This window comes from Strigops habroptila, chromosome 7 (genome assembly GCF_004027225.2).
Source record: "Strigops habroptila isolate Jane chromosome 7, bStrHab1.2.pri, whole genome shotgun sequence".
NCBI classification, from domain to species: domain Eukaryota; kingdom Metazoa; phylum Chordata; class Aves; order Psittaciformes; family Psittacidae; genus Strigops; species Strigops habroptila.
Window position 1 is genome coordinate 28,910,987 of NC_044283.2, and position 18,002 is coordinate 28,928,988.

Sequence of the window (18,002 nt, forward strand, 5' to 3'; positions counted from 1 at the left end):
AGAAAAAGGCAACACAAAACATGAGGGTAAGAAGAGGTTTCTTTACAGCACTCAGCACCAAATTTCCCAGGAGAATTCACCAAAACTCCCACTGAAACCCCAGCTACAAAGAAGCCCCTCAGTGTTCCAGTGCAGGCATACAAAGGAGCCTGGAAGGAAGGAATATGCCTGCCCTGAGCATTTCCCATCCAAGACCTGCATCAGACAGTGAAACAGCAGGATGTATGCACTTGATCAGGGTGCCGCCCGGAAGTAGGAGCAGGCAGGATATGGTGACCCACACAGTTCCTCTGCCTTAGACACCTTCTTCTTACCCTTGTGAGACTTGAAACTGAAGGAGCTATATCCCCTTCCCCAGCAGTAAGCAGGAATTTATTAAGAATAACAGTCTGACATTAGCAAAATTATCTGAAGTTTAATTTGTGCAATAAAATTTAAAATATTCCAATACAGAATATTCTGAATGCAGAAATTCTGCAAGAAATCTGAATTTGCTCCAAATCAGAGTGAGGACTGACAAATTTGGTGAAGAAGCAAGAGCCTGCTGCACAAAGTAAAGGGCGGAGAGCTGCTATGCCTTCCTACCAAGCAAGGCGAGACTGCCGTGGTGCCATCTGGCCACTTGAAGTGGTCACTGTGTCCTCAGCCAAAAGGGAAATAGCCACAGTTTCAGGTCACACTTGAGCTTCCACAGAATCATCACATTATTCCTGAGTTTTGATGAACAACTGACAAAATATACCAGGGAACGCATAAACCCCTGAGAGAGTCAGGATGTAGATCTGAGGGAGAGAAGACAACCTAGCTCTTAGTGTGACCCTCAGATCCCCTATTGCCTTGGTACCCCCTCAGAGCAATTCCTTTCCATCTGCTGCTGATGGATGCCTGCCTTCAGTTCCCTTCAACTACGACTTGCATCCTGGATAAGTGAATAAAGTACGTAACACAGTGATTTTAGGAAAAATGCTTGCATTGTCAGTAAAAAAAAAAATCCTTGGCATCTATGTAAAACACTAAAAATAGAAGCACTTATCGCAGTGATCAACCAGAAAGAATACAATACATTGCATTTAAAAGAAAAGTAATATATCTCACAACATCCATTTTGCATTAGCTGCATTGTCAGTATTGAATAACCTAGCGTCCCACCAAATGTAATTGGTTCAGTATGTTGTTGCGAGCAAAAGAACATTGGCTATAGAGGAAAAAAAACCTTTGGCTTACCTACAACTGCGACTATGTATATCACAGACTGGTAGCTTTCATCATCTATTTTAGCTTCACAGAAGACCATGCCCGCATAGTTGATTAAATGACTGGGTATAGTGAAGCCTTTCTTATTATTCCACGAAATTGATTTACCATCAGGAACAAATATCTTTTCTGGATATTTCTGTTTGAAACATTGGTAAAATACATAGTCAGATTTCAAAAAAATCAAACAACCCTGAATTTTCAAGTCCAACATTTTCCATTACCGCAGGGTCCCAGTTTTAACGTCCTAGCTCAGGTAATCTCCCTTTCATAGGCAATCACTCCGCATTTTAAGAATGCAGGATCACGGACAAGTACATTTACAGCACTCACCTTGTAATCACAGGCTGTAAAATTCCCAAGGATGGAAAGAAGTTTTTAAGAAATGTAGCTATACTTCAAGCAAAGTATTTATGTCACAGTGATTTCAACTAACTCTTACAATAACAGTGCATTTTTTCCTTACCGCATGTAGAGATACATTGAGATTTGATACGGTTCCAAGGCACGGCACTACCACAGTTTTATTCTTAGTGATGTATACAATGCCAAGCTGATCGCTAACTGAAGTCACAAATGGAGATCTGTAATCTAGAAGAACATTCAGTTGGTAAATGGATATTGTCACATTATTATGGAAGAAACTTTTCCAATTTTGTTCTTTCCCTGTCTATTTCCTCTCAAAGCAGTTTTATTCTTTTCTATATGGTAAAACACTTAAATAATGAGACTAAATAGGAAGTACATATTTTGACAGACATCCCCCAGTTTTACAATATCATTACTCTGAAAACAGTTATCAGCAGCAGTGCGCACTTTGGAGAATAGCTTCCTGCCACTGCAGTCTTTGTGCCAGTAAATATCTGATTTACCCTAGTGTGACTTTCCTTGCAGAAGTATTACAGGAAATATCAGTTAGAAGTAGTGACACACTACATTGGCTCCCTGAATGTCAGCATCCTCCTCAAAGTCAGACCAAAAAAATAGTAAGTTCATGATCTTACAAAACAAGCTAAGCCAAGTACATAATAACATCTCATTTTCAAGATGGTAACTGTAAGTTAACAATAAAAAGGAAAGGGTTTGCATAAGAAAATGAGTATGAAGCCATCAGTGCAAAAAAGGCAGATGCCTCAATGTATGCACTTACTGAAGCTGAATATATACCTGGAGGCTTTGCGGTGTCTGTGGCGCTGAGCTGTGCTGCTACCAACGCAACTGACAGCCTGAGTGTGAAAACTTAGCTCTTATAGCCTAAATAGGTTTTACCATCACAGTCAGTAAATGTGTGGAAGTTTATGCTTTGGAGTTGGGGTTTTTTGAATGGTATCAGGTAGTACAAATTGTAAAAGTGATCAAAATCTGTAATTTTTAATAAATATACACTCTCCATAATTCTACTGCTGAGGTCAGTAGTAGCTCTGTATTCATGAGGACAGGCTCACAGTGCAAAGGAGATATGCATGCTAAGTTCCAAGTGAAGGAGAATAGCAGACCAAGTACTGCATATGGCAGGTCGCTTCAAAGTTACAGGTACAAGGGCTTTTTTACTGATGGCAACTAGTATACTGGCATGAAATTAATCAACATGAAAAGAAGTAACAGTTTCACATAATCAAAAACTCAAGGATTAATAAATTTTAAAGTCAAAATAGTTTTGAGATACTTCTTCTCCCGAGGCTAGGGGAAGAGCCACCTAAGACCTGTGTAAGCACTTACCTTGAACATAGACATAAATAGTTGTAGCTGCCTGGTTGTCCCTGTAAAGGCACCTGTAGTCCCCTGTGTCATTGCCGATGACTTTGAGGAGAGTAAGTGTCTTGCAGTAGGGGCCATCACTGCAGTTTGTCACAGAGATACGCTTCTCAACACTGCTCTGGTTGCTTGGCCAGGACCACTCCAGTGGCCTCTGTCCGCTGGGAAAGCAAACGTTGGAGAGGTGTAAGCATGTGATGAGCACCAGTGCTGATGCTAAAGTGGCGAACCCCAGACCCGCCAATCTCTATGGCTGTGGAGAGGAACGGGCTTCATTCCGCCATGTGGAGTATTAAGCCATGCAGGATAAATTCACATAAATCGACCTATTGTTAATATCTATACAGAAGCTACTTGAGATTTACATTCTGCTGAATCTGAGTGACACAGCACCCAAAAGGGAGCTTCAAAAGCACAATTCCAAGAGCATAGCTCACCAGTGGACCTGGCTGATGCCTCCTTCTCTGGGCCACCCTGTGGTTCCCAGCTCTCACTTGCTGCAACCCCCTAAGATCATTTCCAAAGTCTGTCAGTGGAAAGCAAGGCGGGGAGGGGGAGGGGCACAAAGGGAGTGGGGAGAAACAGGAGCAATGATGGAAGAGAGACCAAATCGCCTGTGATTCTATACAAAAACTTGCTACATAAATTACCCCCATCAAAATAATGCTGGACAGATTTGCCCTTACCTGCAAGTAATATTTAGAGTGTTATTTGCAGTTATTGTGAGGACATCTTTTTGGATGCTAAGGGTTGGCTGATCCAGAGAAATAACTAAACCTGTGAATAATAATAACAAACATGTATAAAGCCCCGCAAATCAACCCAATTAACAAAGTACATGCTACTTAATCAGAAAAGCATTATGTACAGACATATGCAGTATGTTTTAAGCGGACACTTTCACATCACCTACTTAGCAGAGAAGGGTAAGTAATGACTTTTCACACATCCCAGAAAGTTCAAAAACTCTGTCATAACAGGAAGCAAAGGCAGATGGTCAGGAGCTAGCTGTAGAGCACTACAATTCAGCCAGCCAGGGTGGAGTTCCTGTTTTCTTGCGTTGCCAACTTCAAGGTCTAACAAGAGGATGTGGGACATTGAAATGAAGCGAACCTTCATCTGATGATCTCACTCCCTAGGGAAAGGGATTACTAACTTTTCTTATAATAAACTGAATATAGTTAAGTTCTTTGAGACTACCGATCAATGAACGATATGAAGAAACTATTTGAAGTTTGTCACAAATTTGAGATCCCATTCATTTATTTTGTCCCATGATTTTCTGAGCTTATCTCTTTCCTCCTAAGCAATTAGGCAAAAGTCTACTACTACCAGACTTTATTCACACCAGGGCTTGCACTGCACCCACCCTGAGCCCCCCCTGCTTGCGAGGGCTGCGATCTGGGTGCCAGTGCTTGCTCTGTGGTGACAGCCCAGCTTGTGCAACATTTGGGAGTACCACAGGGAGAGATTTTCAGCCCACCCTGGCTGCTCCCACCACAGTCAGGAATCCCGCATCACCAGGGCGAGCCAGCAGCCCCAAACGGGACAGTTCGGCCAGCTATGACGGGCAACAAGAAAGCGTGGCCAGACCGGGACCTTCCCTACTTCCCTAGTATTTCCCCACACTTTAATCACTGGCATCCCAAGCAGGTTCTTCGCTGATGACGGGTTTCCCGCATTTGGCTCCAGGGACATTTTGCTCTCGGAAACGATGTCTGATGCTGGAGCCAAGCATGCAGGACACTATGCCATGGCAGGCAGCCCTCTCCGATGGGGCAGCACCAGCCAGAGAAGCGAGGAGAGGAGAGGAGAAGAGAGGAGAGGAGAGGACAGGACAGGACAGGACAAGACAACAATCCCGCAGCACTGGGCATCCCGTCCCACGCCAGGGCTCGCACTGCCTCACCGCACTACCATCCCTGACAACCCCAAGTGAAACCCGCACCCGCGCGGTTCCCGACACCGGATCATCCCCGCGCCGTCTCCCCTCGGGACTCCGTGGGGCTGCCGGACTCCGGCGGCTCCCCGACAGGCCGGACCCGGGGCACCCGGGGCACCACGAGGGCTTACCAGGAGCGACGCACAGCAGGACCGCCAGCAGCCGCGCTGCACCGAACTCCATCCCGCGGGCGCTGCGGGGCGCGAAGCGAACCGTCTGCCCGGCGGCGCTGTCCGGCCGGCAGCCGCGCCGCGCCGCGCCGCCCCGAGCCGAGCCGAGCCGAGCCGAGCCGAGCCGCGCTGCACTGCACTGCACTGCACTGCACTGCACCGCACCGCACCGCACCGCACCGCACCGCACTGCACCGCACCGCACCGCACAGCGGGGATGCGGGACCCCGGCGAACAGCACCGCCCCTCTTGGGCCAGCGGGCGGGGCTTGTCGCAGAGGCTCCGCCCACCCCGCCGTGGCCCCGCCCCTCCTTCCCGCCCCATGGCGCCGCGGCGGAGCCCGGCGGGGATGGGATGCTCTGGTTCAGAGGGGCACAGGGAGCAATCCCCCTTGCTTGGCAAAGGCAGGAGGGTCTCAGGGACATCAGCACTGAAATTCCATGTCACCTGGCGCTTCACCGTGCGTATTTGGGGTTTCCTCAAATCCCCTCAACAGAAAAGACTCCAAAGGCCAGCCCTATGAGGCACACGTAGTGAGACACAGCCATCTCGGTGATTTCATTCAACCGGGTTTGAAGTGCCTGGTGATATAAGTACTGAGTTCACAACGTGGGAGTCCCTGAATCATGTAGCATGTACCCATCAGCCTAATTGGTCGCAACATGTCTAAGGGGATACAACCAGCCCCATCCTGCTCCCTGTGGGATTCTCCATTCCCCTTTCACTCCAAAGGCTTGATTTTTCCCAAAAATGAACCCCCTAGCTGCAACTATACTTTTTAATCAAAATTATTAAGCAGTGGGTGTTGAAAGAGAAGTTCATGAGACAGTCCTTTGGGAAAAATAAACACATGGTTATTAATGCTTTAACCATGCACATAACCATAAATGCCATGAGGGAAATAAATACATCTGCATAGACAGATACATAGGTAAATAGGTAGATAATCAAGTAGATAGAAATACATGGCTGTGCACTTAACTATGCATGCATATGCATATATGTACATCTACATGCTATATTTTTCTCTTTCCCTGCAAATCTGCATGTGAGCTTGTCCACAAATAGCCAACTAAGTTAACGAAACAGTGATTTTGTTTTGCATGCTATGCAGTTCCAGCTGGTTTACTGTACTGGGGGATGAATTTGAATTTCTATTTCCTTTGAAATTACACCCCTGTTGCTCACAGAAAGATATAGGGAATGGGAGAAGCCATATTTCTATACTGATTTTTCCCAGACATCCAATAAAATCCATGAGAAGTCAAAGAAGACTCGTGGTTCAAGAGGCAGCAAGTCAGCACTGTGCAAATGAAATGTGTTCTTGCTATTCTTATGAGCTCTTAAACCAGAAAATAGGTAGCCCTTATTAATATCCCCACTTCCACCACACTGCAGGTCAGGTCACTGGTCTTTCTAAGTGATTTGGGGAACTTTGGCAGTAATTAATAAACAACCAATCCTTGCTGAGACTAGGCTGCACATAGAGTTGTGTGGTAGTGATAAATGCCCAGAGAGAGCCAAGGGCACCTACTGCTAAAGAGACAGTTTTGATAACTTTACTAGTGGTGATGCACAGTCGTCACTATTAAGCGAGCGGTTTGGGAGGTGGGTGGGGTTGGTTTCATTATTAAAAATCATTTTGGTGCCTGAGCTTCATGGGAACGAATACCCACTGTTTGCCCTAAGCACATCTAAGCAAAGATAGATGAATGCTAGCCCTCCCCAGGCCCTCTGGTATTTGCCATGTCCCCTTCCTCCTTCTCCCCTGCAGTGTCCTGAGGAAAGGGAGGGAAGGAAAGGAGGGGGATGACCCCTCCACCTCACAAACCTCCTGGCTGGTCAGCGTGCACACACTGGCCTGAGCAGCCGGCAGCGAGGAGCTTGCACATTACAAATGTTGGGCATCTGCAGGGAAGTGCACGTTTCAAATCACAAAGTGTTTTTATCTCCCTGAGTGATCCCAGCGAGATCTCAGTCTTTACACTGTGGTTCCTAAATGGGGCACAATCCTTCAGTATTTTGCCTGGCTGTTGGTGTAATCTTGTTAACTAGAATAATGCTGCAGGAACTACTGCTTCACTGTATGAATTGCCATCCCGATAGTACCAGGCACATTTGGGATACCAGTGAGCAAACTAGAAGATAAATTCTTTACACTCCAGCTACTTGAATGGGGGCCCAACCCTGTAAACATTCAAGTAGAAGAATTACTCTAGAGAGTCATTCTACAGATGTAGGGCTTTTTATCTGAATTAAATTACTTATATACATGGTGTTGGTGGGACTATTCTGCTAGTATTATCAAGTAAAAACTGTAGCCAAGAATCAGTGGAACAGTAGGTGCCTGGGAAAAGTGAGAGCTAGAAAAGATGTGAGATGACTTTACCAACACAGGATGTATGGTATCATATGCACCTTGCTACAAAGATTCTTTTATTTTGAGCTTTGATGGGGCTTTCTCAAATGGAAGATGCATGGGGAACCTCTATGAGAAAAATCAGCCTAAGCACAGAAGAAAGACAGTCACCTGAAATCCAAGCGAAAGATTCATCTAAATACACTACTATGCTAACAGCTATGGGTCAACAGATGTCTGGTTGTAAAACCAAAACCCCAGTGATTCCAGTGTTGGCAGCTTTCTTATCTTTTAGGCTGTAATCTCACACAGCATTTGTATCATCCTTTAGGCTTGTAGAATATCTAGCATAGCCCAGCTTGCACCATAGCCTACCAGTGCTGAACCACAGGGAGCTAGTGAGAGAAGTCAAAAATATTGTTATTGAATGGGTAAGGAATGGGATTTCCTACTTCCCCAGAGGCAGTTTCAATCTGAGAAACTTCCCGGGATCCTGAAAACAATATGCAATGGCTTCTAAGGCTACCCCACCCTCTGTCACAGCACCCTCACCTGCCTTAAATAACAGGCAATCCTGCCAAGACCTTTCAAATCTGGCCTAGTTCAGAAAAGTGCCCCTGACTTGGCCAGACAATACCAGTAACGAAATGGGGGGCCGGAAGGAGCTCCATGAATGTTCAGCCCTCCTGCCACACTGAGCAGACCTCAGCCCGGTGTGGGACCAGACCCGGAGGTTTGCAGGAAAGCTGGTAGCCAACACATGGGATGCAATCAGACCACGTGCATCATTCCAAGTTTTGTCAGATCAATTCCCTGCTCTCACAGCATCTCCCAGAGCCCCTCAGAGAGCAGCTCCCATCCTGAAATCACTGCGTTCCCAGCCCCTGGGGTTATTTTCCTCCTTCCCTGCAGCCTCTTTCTGCCACAGCCCCAGTGCAGGGGAAACTCTGTGTTCACGGATGGCCCCTGGGAATGGTCAGTGCAACGGGAGGGGACACGAAGTCTTGCCTTGCCCAAACAGGGCCAGCAAGCTTTTGTTTATGCATCTGCTCCTCTGGTCGCAAAAAGCTCATTAAAAACAAGACACAAAGAAGCAGCAGAGGAACCGGGCAGCCCCCCCTCCCCTCTCCTCCCTGACCCGTCACGACTCTCCGGGCTCGCCGGCTCTGTCAGCGCCTCCTGGGCAGCCCAGCCAAGGAGCTTGTCCAGAGCAACCGTAGCAGCAGGAGCAGCCGGGCCACCTTTTGTTTGCTTAATTATTCAAATAACCTGGGGGCAGATAAGGGCTGGAAACACCGATTATGTGCTTCCTTCCTCATGTAGCTCAATAGGTTTGCAAGTGGTCAATGTCCCATGTAGAATACATCTGGGGTGCGGCAGCCAGCGGCTGGACCAGCTCGCAGTCACACCTCTGTGCCATAGCAAGCACCTCAGCATCTAATGAAGGGTGGAAGCTACGTTCAGCTCTGTCTGCATCGCAGATTGCGCTGCTGCAAGCCTGCATCCTTGCAACAACCGCTGGCGCAAGGCAGTATGGCCTTAATGTGCCTTTCATCAGGCATGTTTTGCTAGTACACTGATAAATCTTGCTAAGGCAGACGTGGAAGGAAGCACATTCAAGATGCTGCTACAAGAAGAAAATGAGAAGCCATCATTTTTCATACAAACCACATGCAAAATGAAATATAAATTTCTCATGATGCATACTCCATGTGTAGGTCCCAGAAAATGTGTTGGTATGCAAGTGGCTTTGAAAAGGACAGAATCTATCCTTCCAGTTGGAAATGAAATAATAACTGTCCCAGGTGAGGACAAGCATGGAAGCAGGAAGGAGAAAGCATAAAACCACTCATTTTCAGATAATATTTCCTAAAAGTAGAGATTTGAATGACGTTGTTTTCAGAGCATGAAAAAAATGTTAAGACTTTTGCTGGAATCTGTGAACATGTCACTTCTGTTTGGCTATGTCCAGCTATAAACAGGAGGTGTGAGTTTGGCATGTGTGCACATCCCCAAAGTGGCTTTATTCTAGCTTGACTGGATGCTCATGGTAACAAAACTGGAGGAGCAGGTTCACTGCTCTCAAGGTCCAGAGTAGTCTAACTTGCCTTGGATATATCTCTCCACTCCTAGGTCCTTAATTATGGTTGGACGCATGTGGAATTTTAGGGACACACCTTTGAAAAATTGAGTTTCTTTCACTGTTTATTTGCTTGGCTCCATCACATCCTAACTCCCTGTATAACTGCTCATGCCAGAACAACATGGTCCTATGCACCCTCCATAGGAGCTGTTCTTCTTTTCCCCACCAAGCTGGTCTTCCCCACCAAACCCTTTGTGGGGCAGGAGCTTTGTGGGGAAAATGCCTTTACTTGTTTATGTGGCTGAAGTCTCTGGAAATTTCTCTCCTGCTTGAAGCAGGAAACAGCTCCGAAGAGTCACTTTCTGAGCAGGAAGCAGAGGGTAATTCAGTATCTGAGCCCCTGGACATGTGGTCAGTCAGGCTAATGGATGGGCAACTGGTGACAGGGACAAGCTGCAGATCCTTACACGGAAGTGACATGCAATCTTTTTCTTTTTCTCTTCTCTTCTTTTCTTTCTATTTTCCTTTTTTTTTTCCTTCTTTTGTATTTTTTTCTTTTTTATTTTTTTTTTTAGTGCTGGTGAAGGAAAAATCTTCTTTTTCAATAGTTCACTGGTGTAGCATGGTCTCACTGCATCCCTTCCCATGAAAAAATTTGCATACTCACAAGAGTGCCCTAACCTCCACGCTGCAGGAATTGAAAGCAGCCTCCTCAGTCATTTTGTCTACATGGCTATGTTTTTATGCTGATTCCCTTAATATTCATTATAGGAGAAGAACAAGGCAGCAGCATCACACTATTCACAAAGAGGGTACTGGAGGAGAGATGTAGATTCTCACCCTCACTCCTGCAAATACAGAAGGATTTTGTTTGATGTGGAACAGTGTCATCAGGAAATCTAAAATGCCTATCTGCTATAGCGTGGTGCCCAAGAGTTTCTACTGACCTGAAGCCAGGTCTCCCATAGGTGAAAATTCCATGGTGGTGGAAGTCTAACTGCTTGAGAAACAATAACTGCCAAAAATAGAAGTTACCAGTTTGCTATGAAATAAAGAAAGATTATGAATGCATCTGACAGAGCACCAGCCTATCCAAGGTAATCTTTCAAGTCATTGCATTTGGAGAAAAAGCAATGCACCCCAGCTCACAGGGAGGTTGTGTCCCCCATATCACGTAAAGAACAACCTCCAGCTGAAGGGTTTTGGGTTGTTTGAGACACCTTTCTGCCATGGAGGTGCCTTAGTGTCTGCTAAGGATTTTATCTGTTGCAGTCTTTCACTGGTGAGGGCTCTAATGAAATGTCTCTCCTACATCCTACCACTTCTCAAATTAAATATATATAGACTTAATATCTTAGAGATATTTGACCACTGTCACTTTTTCTTGAAACTGGCAGAAGGGCTAAAAAATTATGAGTCAAATAGATAGAAAAAATAAACAGACAGACAGAAAATGTGATTAGGTGAGTCCTATTTCCCCTGGAAACAAATCCCTAAAATTTACAGGTCACACCAACTGGAAAAAACTGCCATCGCTTCATAAGACAGAGTTAGAAGCTGAAACTGGAGGCAACTCAAAGGAGAGCAAAGCACTGTCAGAAACTGTGAAAACCCAGCCTATGAGGAAAAGCTGAAGGATTTGAGACAGTTCAATCTAGACGGAGAGATCAGGCAGACCTGTGTGGTAACAGCCTTCCAGTGGGGAAAGGCTGGAGGTGCCTAACTGTTTATCCTCACAGCCACCAAGGGTAAGAGAGGAAATTACCAGTCTAATTTTCTGGACAGGAGATTTATCTCACATAACATGGAACGTTTTCTGACTTTTGGGGTAGTTAAGCCTGGAATGAGGTTGTTTGGGGAGTCTGGGACTGGCACCAGTTAAAGTGTTTAAAATCAGGTCTGTCAGAGATGAAATTTAATTCTGGTTTACAATAGAAGTAGGTATTAGATAGTATTCTCAGGTTTATTCAAGTCCCACGTATTCATGATTGATAGGAATACAATTTGTGGTTTTCTGTTCTTTAATAAAAGGCCCAAAAACGAAGCACTTCTTTATTGGGTCAAGCGTACCAGCCTACAACATTTCAGTATTTATTCTCAGCTGGGATAACTAATATGATCAGTCTGAGCTAATACCTCTTCTACTTTTTTGGAAGGTATCTTGGAGTGAGTGGGTTTCTTGTCAATTTTTTATGTTCAGCAACAAAACCGAACCATTATTCACCCAACTCCAAACCATTATTCACACAACACAAATTCCAGCTAGGAACTCCTGGGAGAGACCTTAGAGCACAAGCTGGTGGGGACTACTGAAATGTGCCAATAGTTGCCAAAGTACAAGCAGTGCTTTATAGTGATGGTTCAGAATGGTGTCAAGCAACTTCTCAGGTCAGTGCCAATGACAATTTACAGTGCATGTGTCAATAGCGCACTACTTCTTTCTCAACTACGGGTTGCAAGTCCATTTAAACAGCATTTAGGGAGATGTCAAGACTGGTTCCTTCCAGATAATTTATTTTCTCCACAAATATTTTCACAACCAGGATAAGTGGATGGTAACTGAATAATGTCATGCTATATAATGTAGGGCCTCCACAGTGTAGGGAAATAAGAACATAAAGAACCATGAGGTTCAGAAAAGGGCACAGCAAGGGTTGTTGTAGACACAGGAGGGATCTCCATCACTCTACCATTCTTCTAAAGACCTTTTAGGGTACTAGCACACCTGGCTCTCACAGTCCCTCTGAAGAACTATTTTTATCTCCGCAGTGAGGAAGCCTTGTTTCAAGTATGCTGCAGTCAAAATTTATTTGCACAGCAAGTATTTTAAATGTGATTAATCACTTTAAAGTTGCAATACACCAATTGATTTTTAACACACATAGCCCCAAATCCTTTTTCTTACAAAGTATAAAAGTTCATCACAACCAATTGTCTATTTGCCTGTTATGCTTTTACTTGTTTCACTTCATACCCACTTTTATGAGATATTGGCCATCATTTATCCCAAAGAAAAGAACTGTTTCACTAGTGGCAAGTTCACCTGCTGTTCAGACTCCCCTTCCAGGCCACAAATTAATCCATTCTGAAAAGAAACAGGGAGAATGTCTCAGCTTATTTTCTGAACAAATTCCTATATTTAGAGGGGTGAAAATCGCCTTTCAACAGTCTGGAGATGCAGACTACCTCAGTTCTTGCTACCACATCTTCACCCCAAACCCAGAAACCCTAACCCCAAACTCCGTTTTCTACATATTTTGCCTTTGTAAACAAGTTGGCTGATTGATTACACTTTTTTTTTTAATCACCTGACTATTTCCTCACACCTCTCATCCAAGAAGAAACATCATAGCAAATATCATACCACCCTCTCACTATTTTCTGCTGTGGCTGTAGTTAAATAAATCCTCTGAATATTTAGTAGCTGATGTGCAGCAGTGTGGCTCCCAGAAGAAAAGCATCAACGAGAAAGAAAAGGAAGCGAACAGGCACTGGCTGTGTTCCCCACTGAGTTTGTCTCACCAAAAGTTGTCACCAAGCAAAGGTTAAAAAATACATTCCACTTTGATTTCTGGAGGGAGGCATCCGAACAAGCCATGCACAAAATTCATGGACTCGTCATTAAGTCCAAAAGGAAATCTTAGGACATGTAGTCTGACCTTTGAAAATTGCAGGCAACGCAAGGAGCCCACTGGGACACCATTCCTCATTATTTAAGTGCAAATTCTACTAGAGGGGAAGAGGAATATTTACTAGCATCTGGAGCCCGGCTGAAGTTAGAGCCAGACGGTGAAGGACTAAGAGCATACACATTATCCAGAAGGATTTTAGGATCTATAACAGCAACCTTAGCACTGTGTAGAGATTATTCTAAAGGACAAATAACTGTACACTCATATGTATGGGGACTATAATATATACACATACATGTATGTATATATACATATATGTATGCGCTTTTAGAGACATCAGGAATATTTCTGGAGTTCTACTAGTATAGCATTTATTAACTACCCAGTAAACATAGCTGATAAGCACTTAGAAATTATTCCATTTCACTAAATTGCTGATTTGGTGCTTGTAGGAAATGCATTACCATTCCCATCCTTTCGGTTGTGGGAATAAACAAGGTGATCCTTCCCTGTAACACTCATAGCAAGCAATGAGGACACTCCTTTCCTCCTGCCCAGGCTCAGAGGGAGCTGGTTAAGGCTAACAAGGCCAAGGAAGCTCTAAGGAAAGCGCACGCCCTTTAGGAGGGCTGGAGGGTTTCCTAGAGGCCCATCCTGCAGCTGAGGGAGCAGCTCGAGAGAGAGCCCAGCTCTGTTCCTTGCTATCTTTGGGATCACATTTTCCAGGCAAGCCCTGGATACAAAACACCACAGACTGGGAAAACTGATACACAGGAGGCCATACGGTGGAGCGCTGCCAGGCTGTCCTCTGGGGTGCTGCTTTCTCTGCAGAGGCTATGATTCAGTGGTAGCATTTCCCGCTGAGACTAGCACAGTAATGCTGGGCAGTGGAGAAGAGGTGAGGCAGAACCGTGAGTGCAAGAATGCCACGGTGCTAGCTAAACAGGCACAAAAGTAGACAGGGATGTCAAATGTCCAGGCTTAAATGAGTAGGAAGGGCTTTCTTCTGAGGCCACAACTACCACCATTAGAATGAGTGGTGCAAGCAACCATTTAGGGTGAATGTCTTATAGGTTTGTCATGGACCTCAGATTATCTTGTTTTGAACTTTTGTTCATAAAATGCCACAGAATGAGAGTTAGCAGGAATTCTCCATGAGCCTGAAACTAGGCTCTTTATTGCAGGAAATACTATGCCAGCACTGAAGTGTTGGCACTACACACCACACACCTCCTTACTCTCTGACATCTGCTGACTGTCATGTGCCAAGAAAAAGGTAACTGAGCAGTTTAAGGAAGGAAGACATTGAGCTCAGAGTCACTGATACCTCACAACAAGACTTATTTTATATTAGACTTAGAAATATAGGAGTATTTGTTTCAGAAAGAGTGAGAATCTAAGCATAGAACTGCCATTTCTAAACTCTTAAAAATAGTTGGGTTTTTTTTAAACCCAGAAAATGTAGCAACTGCAATCAGTGAAGAACAAATCTCTAACATCCACAGATGTATGAACAGTCACTATGTTGAATAATCCTCTCTGTTTCCCCATTCCTTTCCCTCTGACTCATCCATAATGCCATTTACTTTATTCACAGAGTTTAACTGCAGATTTGCACCCTCTTGTCATCATTTCAGTTTCTAGATTTTTTTTTTTTCCATGTGAACCTGTGAAAATATTTTGATTGAACTGGTGCAAAAACATTTCAGGCAAACCCAAGGTATGGGTGTCAAAATATGCTAGGTGAATAACACACCTACTGATATATAATAACATTATCCAGTTATTAAAGGAAGCAAGTGGGAAAATACAGGTCTATGGTTTCTAGCTTGTAGGGGAAAATAAATTACAGGTCCTGATTAAAAGCTGTTAAAGGACTTTGAATTATGCTTCCCTTCCTTAACCAATTTGACCTACTAAGCATTGCCCCAGACCAGCACAGACAAGTAGGCAGGCTTACCACGCTCGCCTGGTGCAGTCAGCGAAAGTCACTTTCTGTAGCCTCCAGCATTCCTCTTGGATATGCATGTCATCAGGAAAACTAAGGCCAGGCTCACTACTTTCTCTTCCGCCCCTTTAGCTCCACATGTTTCCTGACCCTTGGCTCCTCTGCTGAGAGGGCTTGCCACCTGCACAGCAGCTCTGCTAGCACAACCACATCCTGTACCTTTGTCGTGTCCAGGGTTCGCTGTTTTCATCAGCCCGTATGATGGCTGTGTGATGGGAATGTGCTTGGGTTCTAACTATCCTTGCCATTGGAAAACAAAGGACTGTTTCCACTGCGCTGTGTAGCAGGGATAGCTGAATGGTAAAAAAGGAACCAAAAAGCATGTAGCATCCTGCTTGCTGCCTCTTTGGGTAGGGTGATGAACGCCCCATGGGGATGGGGACCTTGGCCTTTGCAAAACTGGCATGCAGCAGCAACAGTACATGTGAAAAAGCAGAGCTCCATTTCTCCAAATGTTTCTGTCCTCTTCTTCCGAGGCAGAAGCTGCCGTGAATGCCAGAAAAAAAAAAAGTCATTCGCACTTTCTCCAATATTCCCAATCCCCTTTTTTCCCCCAATTTTTTTCTACTGTAATTTTTCCAGGATAACCATCTCTCCTGAGAAAACAGAAGAGAATAGCCACAGCTGGAGGGTGAGCAGGACACATCATCGAGGAGGTAGTTTAACAGAGCAATTAACCAGCCTAAAAAGGCAGAGCCAGGAGGAGAAATGTATCTGTCCTCAAATGTTCAGGCTTGGAAGAAAAAAAAAGTCTCTTCAGTCCCATTAAAGTTCAATATGATCTTTTTGTTACCTTTATTGATCCAACTCACGTGATGGCTGCTACCCTGGTGCTACAGCAAATGAAGTTACTGCCCATTTGCTGTTGTTCAGGCTGCACCATTGAAGGACAGTGACTGAGCAGTGGAGATGGGTCTTCCCAGATGAGTCCCCAGTGCTGTGTTCCCCAAGAGGACAAGGCAGGCCAAGGATTAGCACAACACCCTCTGGTTGCAGTGACTTATCATAGAATCATAGAATCATAGAATAGTTAGGGTTAGAAAGGACCTCAAGATTATCTAGTTCCAACCCCCCTGCCATGGGCAGGGACACCTCGCACTAAATCATGTCTCCCAAGGCTCTGTCCAACCTGGCCTTGAACACCGCCAGGGATGGAGCATCCACAACTTCCTTGGGCAACCCATTCCAGTGCTTCACCACCCTCACTGTAAAGAACTTCTTCCTTATATCTAATCTAAACTTCCTCTGTTTAAGTTTGAACCCATTACCCCTTGTCTTACCACTACAGTCCCTAAGGAAGAGTCCCTCCCCAGCATCCTTATAGGCCCCCTTCAGATACTGGAAGGCTGCTATGAGGTCTCCACGCAGCCTTCTCTTCTCCAGGCTGAACAACCCCAACCTTCTCAGCCTGTCTTCATATGGGAGGTGCTCCAGCCCCCTTATCATCTTCATGGCCCTCCTCTGGACTTGCTCCAACAGCTCCATGTCCTCCTTATGTTGAGGACATCAGAACTGTACACAATACTTCAAGTGAGGTCTCACGAGAGCAGAGTAGAGGGGCAGGATCACCTCCTTCGACCTGCTGGTCACACTTCTTTTGATGCAGCCCAGGATACGGTTGGCTTTCTGGGCTGCAAGCGCACACTGCCGGCTCATGTTAAGCTTCTCATCAACCAACACCCCCAAGTCCTTCTCTGCAGGGCTGCTCTGAATCTCTTCTCCACCCAGTCCGTAGCTGTGCCTGGGATTGCCCTGACCAAGGTGTAGTATCTTGCACTCGGCTTCATTAAACTTCGTAAGGTTGGCATCGGCCCACCTCACAAGCGTGCCAAGGTCCCTCTCGATGGCATCCCTTCCTTCCAGCGTATCAACCGAACCACAAAGCTTGGTGTTGTCGGCAAACTTGCTGAGGGTGCAGTCAATCCCACTGTCCATGTCGCCAACAAAGACATTGACTTGGAAAAGCCATGAGAGCCCAGAACATGTAGTGAGGGCTTCACCACAAAATGCTCCCTTGTCTAGAATTAGTTATTTACTTCAATCCCTCCAACCACATCACCAAGGCACTAGGACTAGGACTGCATCTCTCGATGCTGAGATCAAATTCTGTCTACTTTTGGCTCTGGTGTGGACAAAAGCAGTTTCATGAATGAAGCAATTGAACTGAAAAGGAATACAAATTGAGCATGAAGAATATTTTCAAATCAAAGATCATTCTGTGTATCTTTTGGGCCAGATGGGAATGCAGAACTTCTAACCAAATCTCACCACTTTGAGCAATCCTACTGCTCACAGCTGGATCTCTCCCCTAGGCAGGACTGGAAGTGGTCTAGTATGTCCTGGCTGTTTCTCCCATGCCCAGTTCAAACCGGGAAACAAGCAAAATAGCTCAAGCTTTTGGGAGAGATTTCCACACTTAAGGCAGCTTTAGGCTGCTGTCCCAAGGAAATAAACTGTGCCATTACATTGCTGGTCAATCTATAAGTCCCACTTTTCTTACGAGCTCTTGAATTCATTGGCCAATTTCTGCAAAGCTGAAAGGGCGTTAGAAATAGCACAGTTAATTATGTGTGTGGAAAGACTCAGTTCACTATCCCTCTAGGGAACAGGTAATCTCTCTGACAGCAGCCAGATAGCTAAAGAGCATACACATATGAGCCTGCCAGCTTGTTCCTAGCTCCTGACTGCCTACAGCAGAGGTACAACTCCAGCCCACTGAGCACGGAAATAGGTGTAGGAGCTGGGGTCACGCTGCAGGGACTGCTAGAGGACGCAAGTCCATGGGAAACTAAGCCCTGC

At 45.1% G+C, this 18,002-nt stretch overlaps 1 protein-coding gene across 2 annotated transcripts in view; it reads right to left on the reverse strand.

Moving 5' to 3' along the window:
- The window catches only part of KDR (kinase insert domain receptor), a 75,684-nt gene that overhangs the window by 25,659 nt on the left and 32,023 nt on the right, over positions 1–18,002 (reverse strand). The window contains exons 1-5 of one of the 2 annotated variants that reach the window (XM_030493098.1): positions 5,083–5,158; positions 3,696–3,786; positions 2,974–3,170; positions 1,721–1,845; positions 1,225–1,393 (exon numbers count right to left, since the gene is read on the reverse strand). In XM_030493098.1, the coding sequence (XP_030348958.1) occupies positions 1,225–1,393; positions 1,721–1,845; positions 2,974–3,170; positions 3,696–3,786; positions 5,083–5,134 (634 nt within the window). In that variant the 5' untranslated portion in view covers positions 5,135–5,158. Of the gene's footprint in view, positions 1–1,224; positions 1,394–1,720; positions 1,846–2,973; positions 3,171–3,695; positions 3,787–5,082; positions 5,159–18,002 lie in introns of those variants that run through there. The other variant, XM_030493099.1, reaches the window with a different exon arrangement.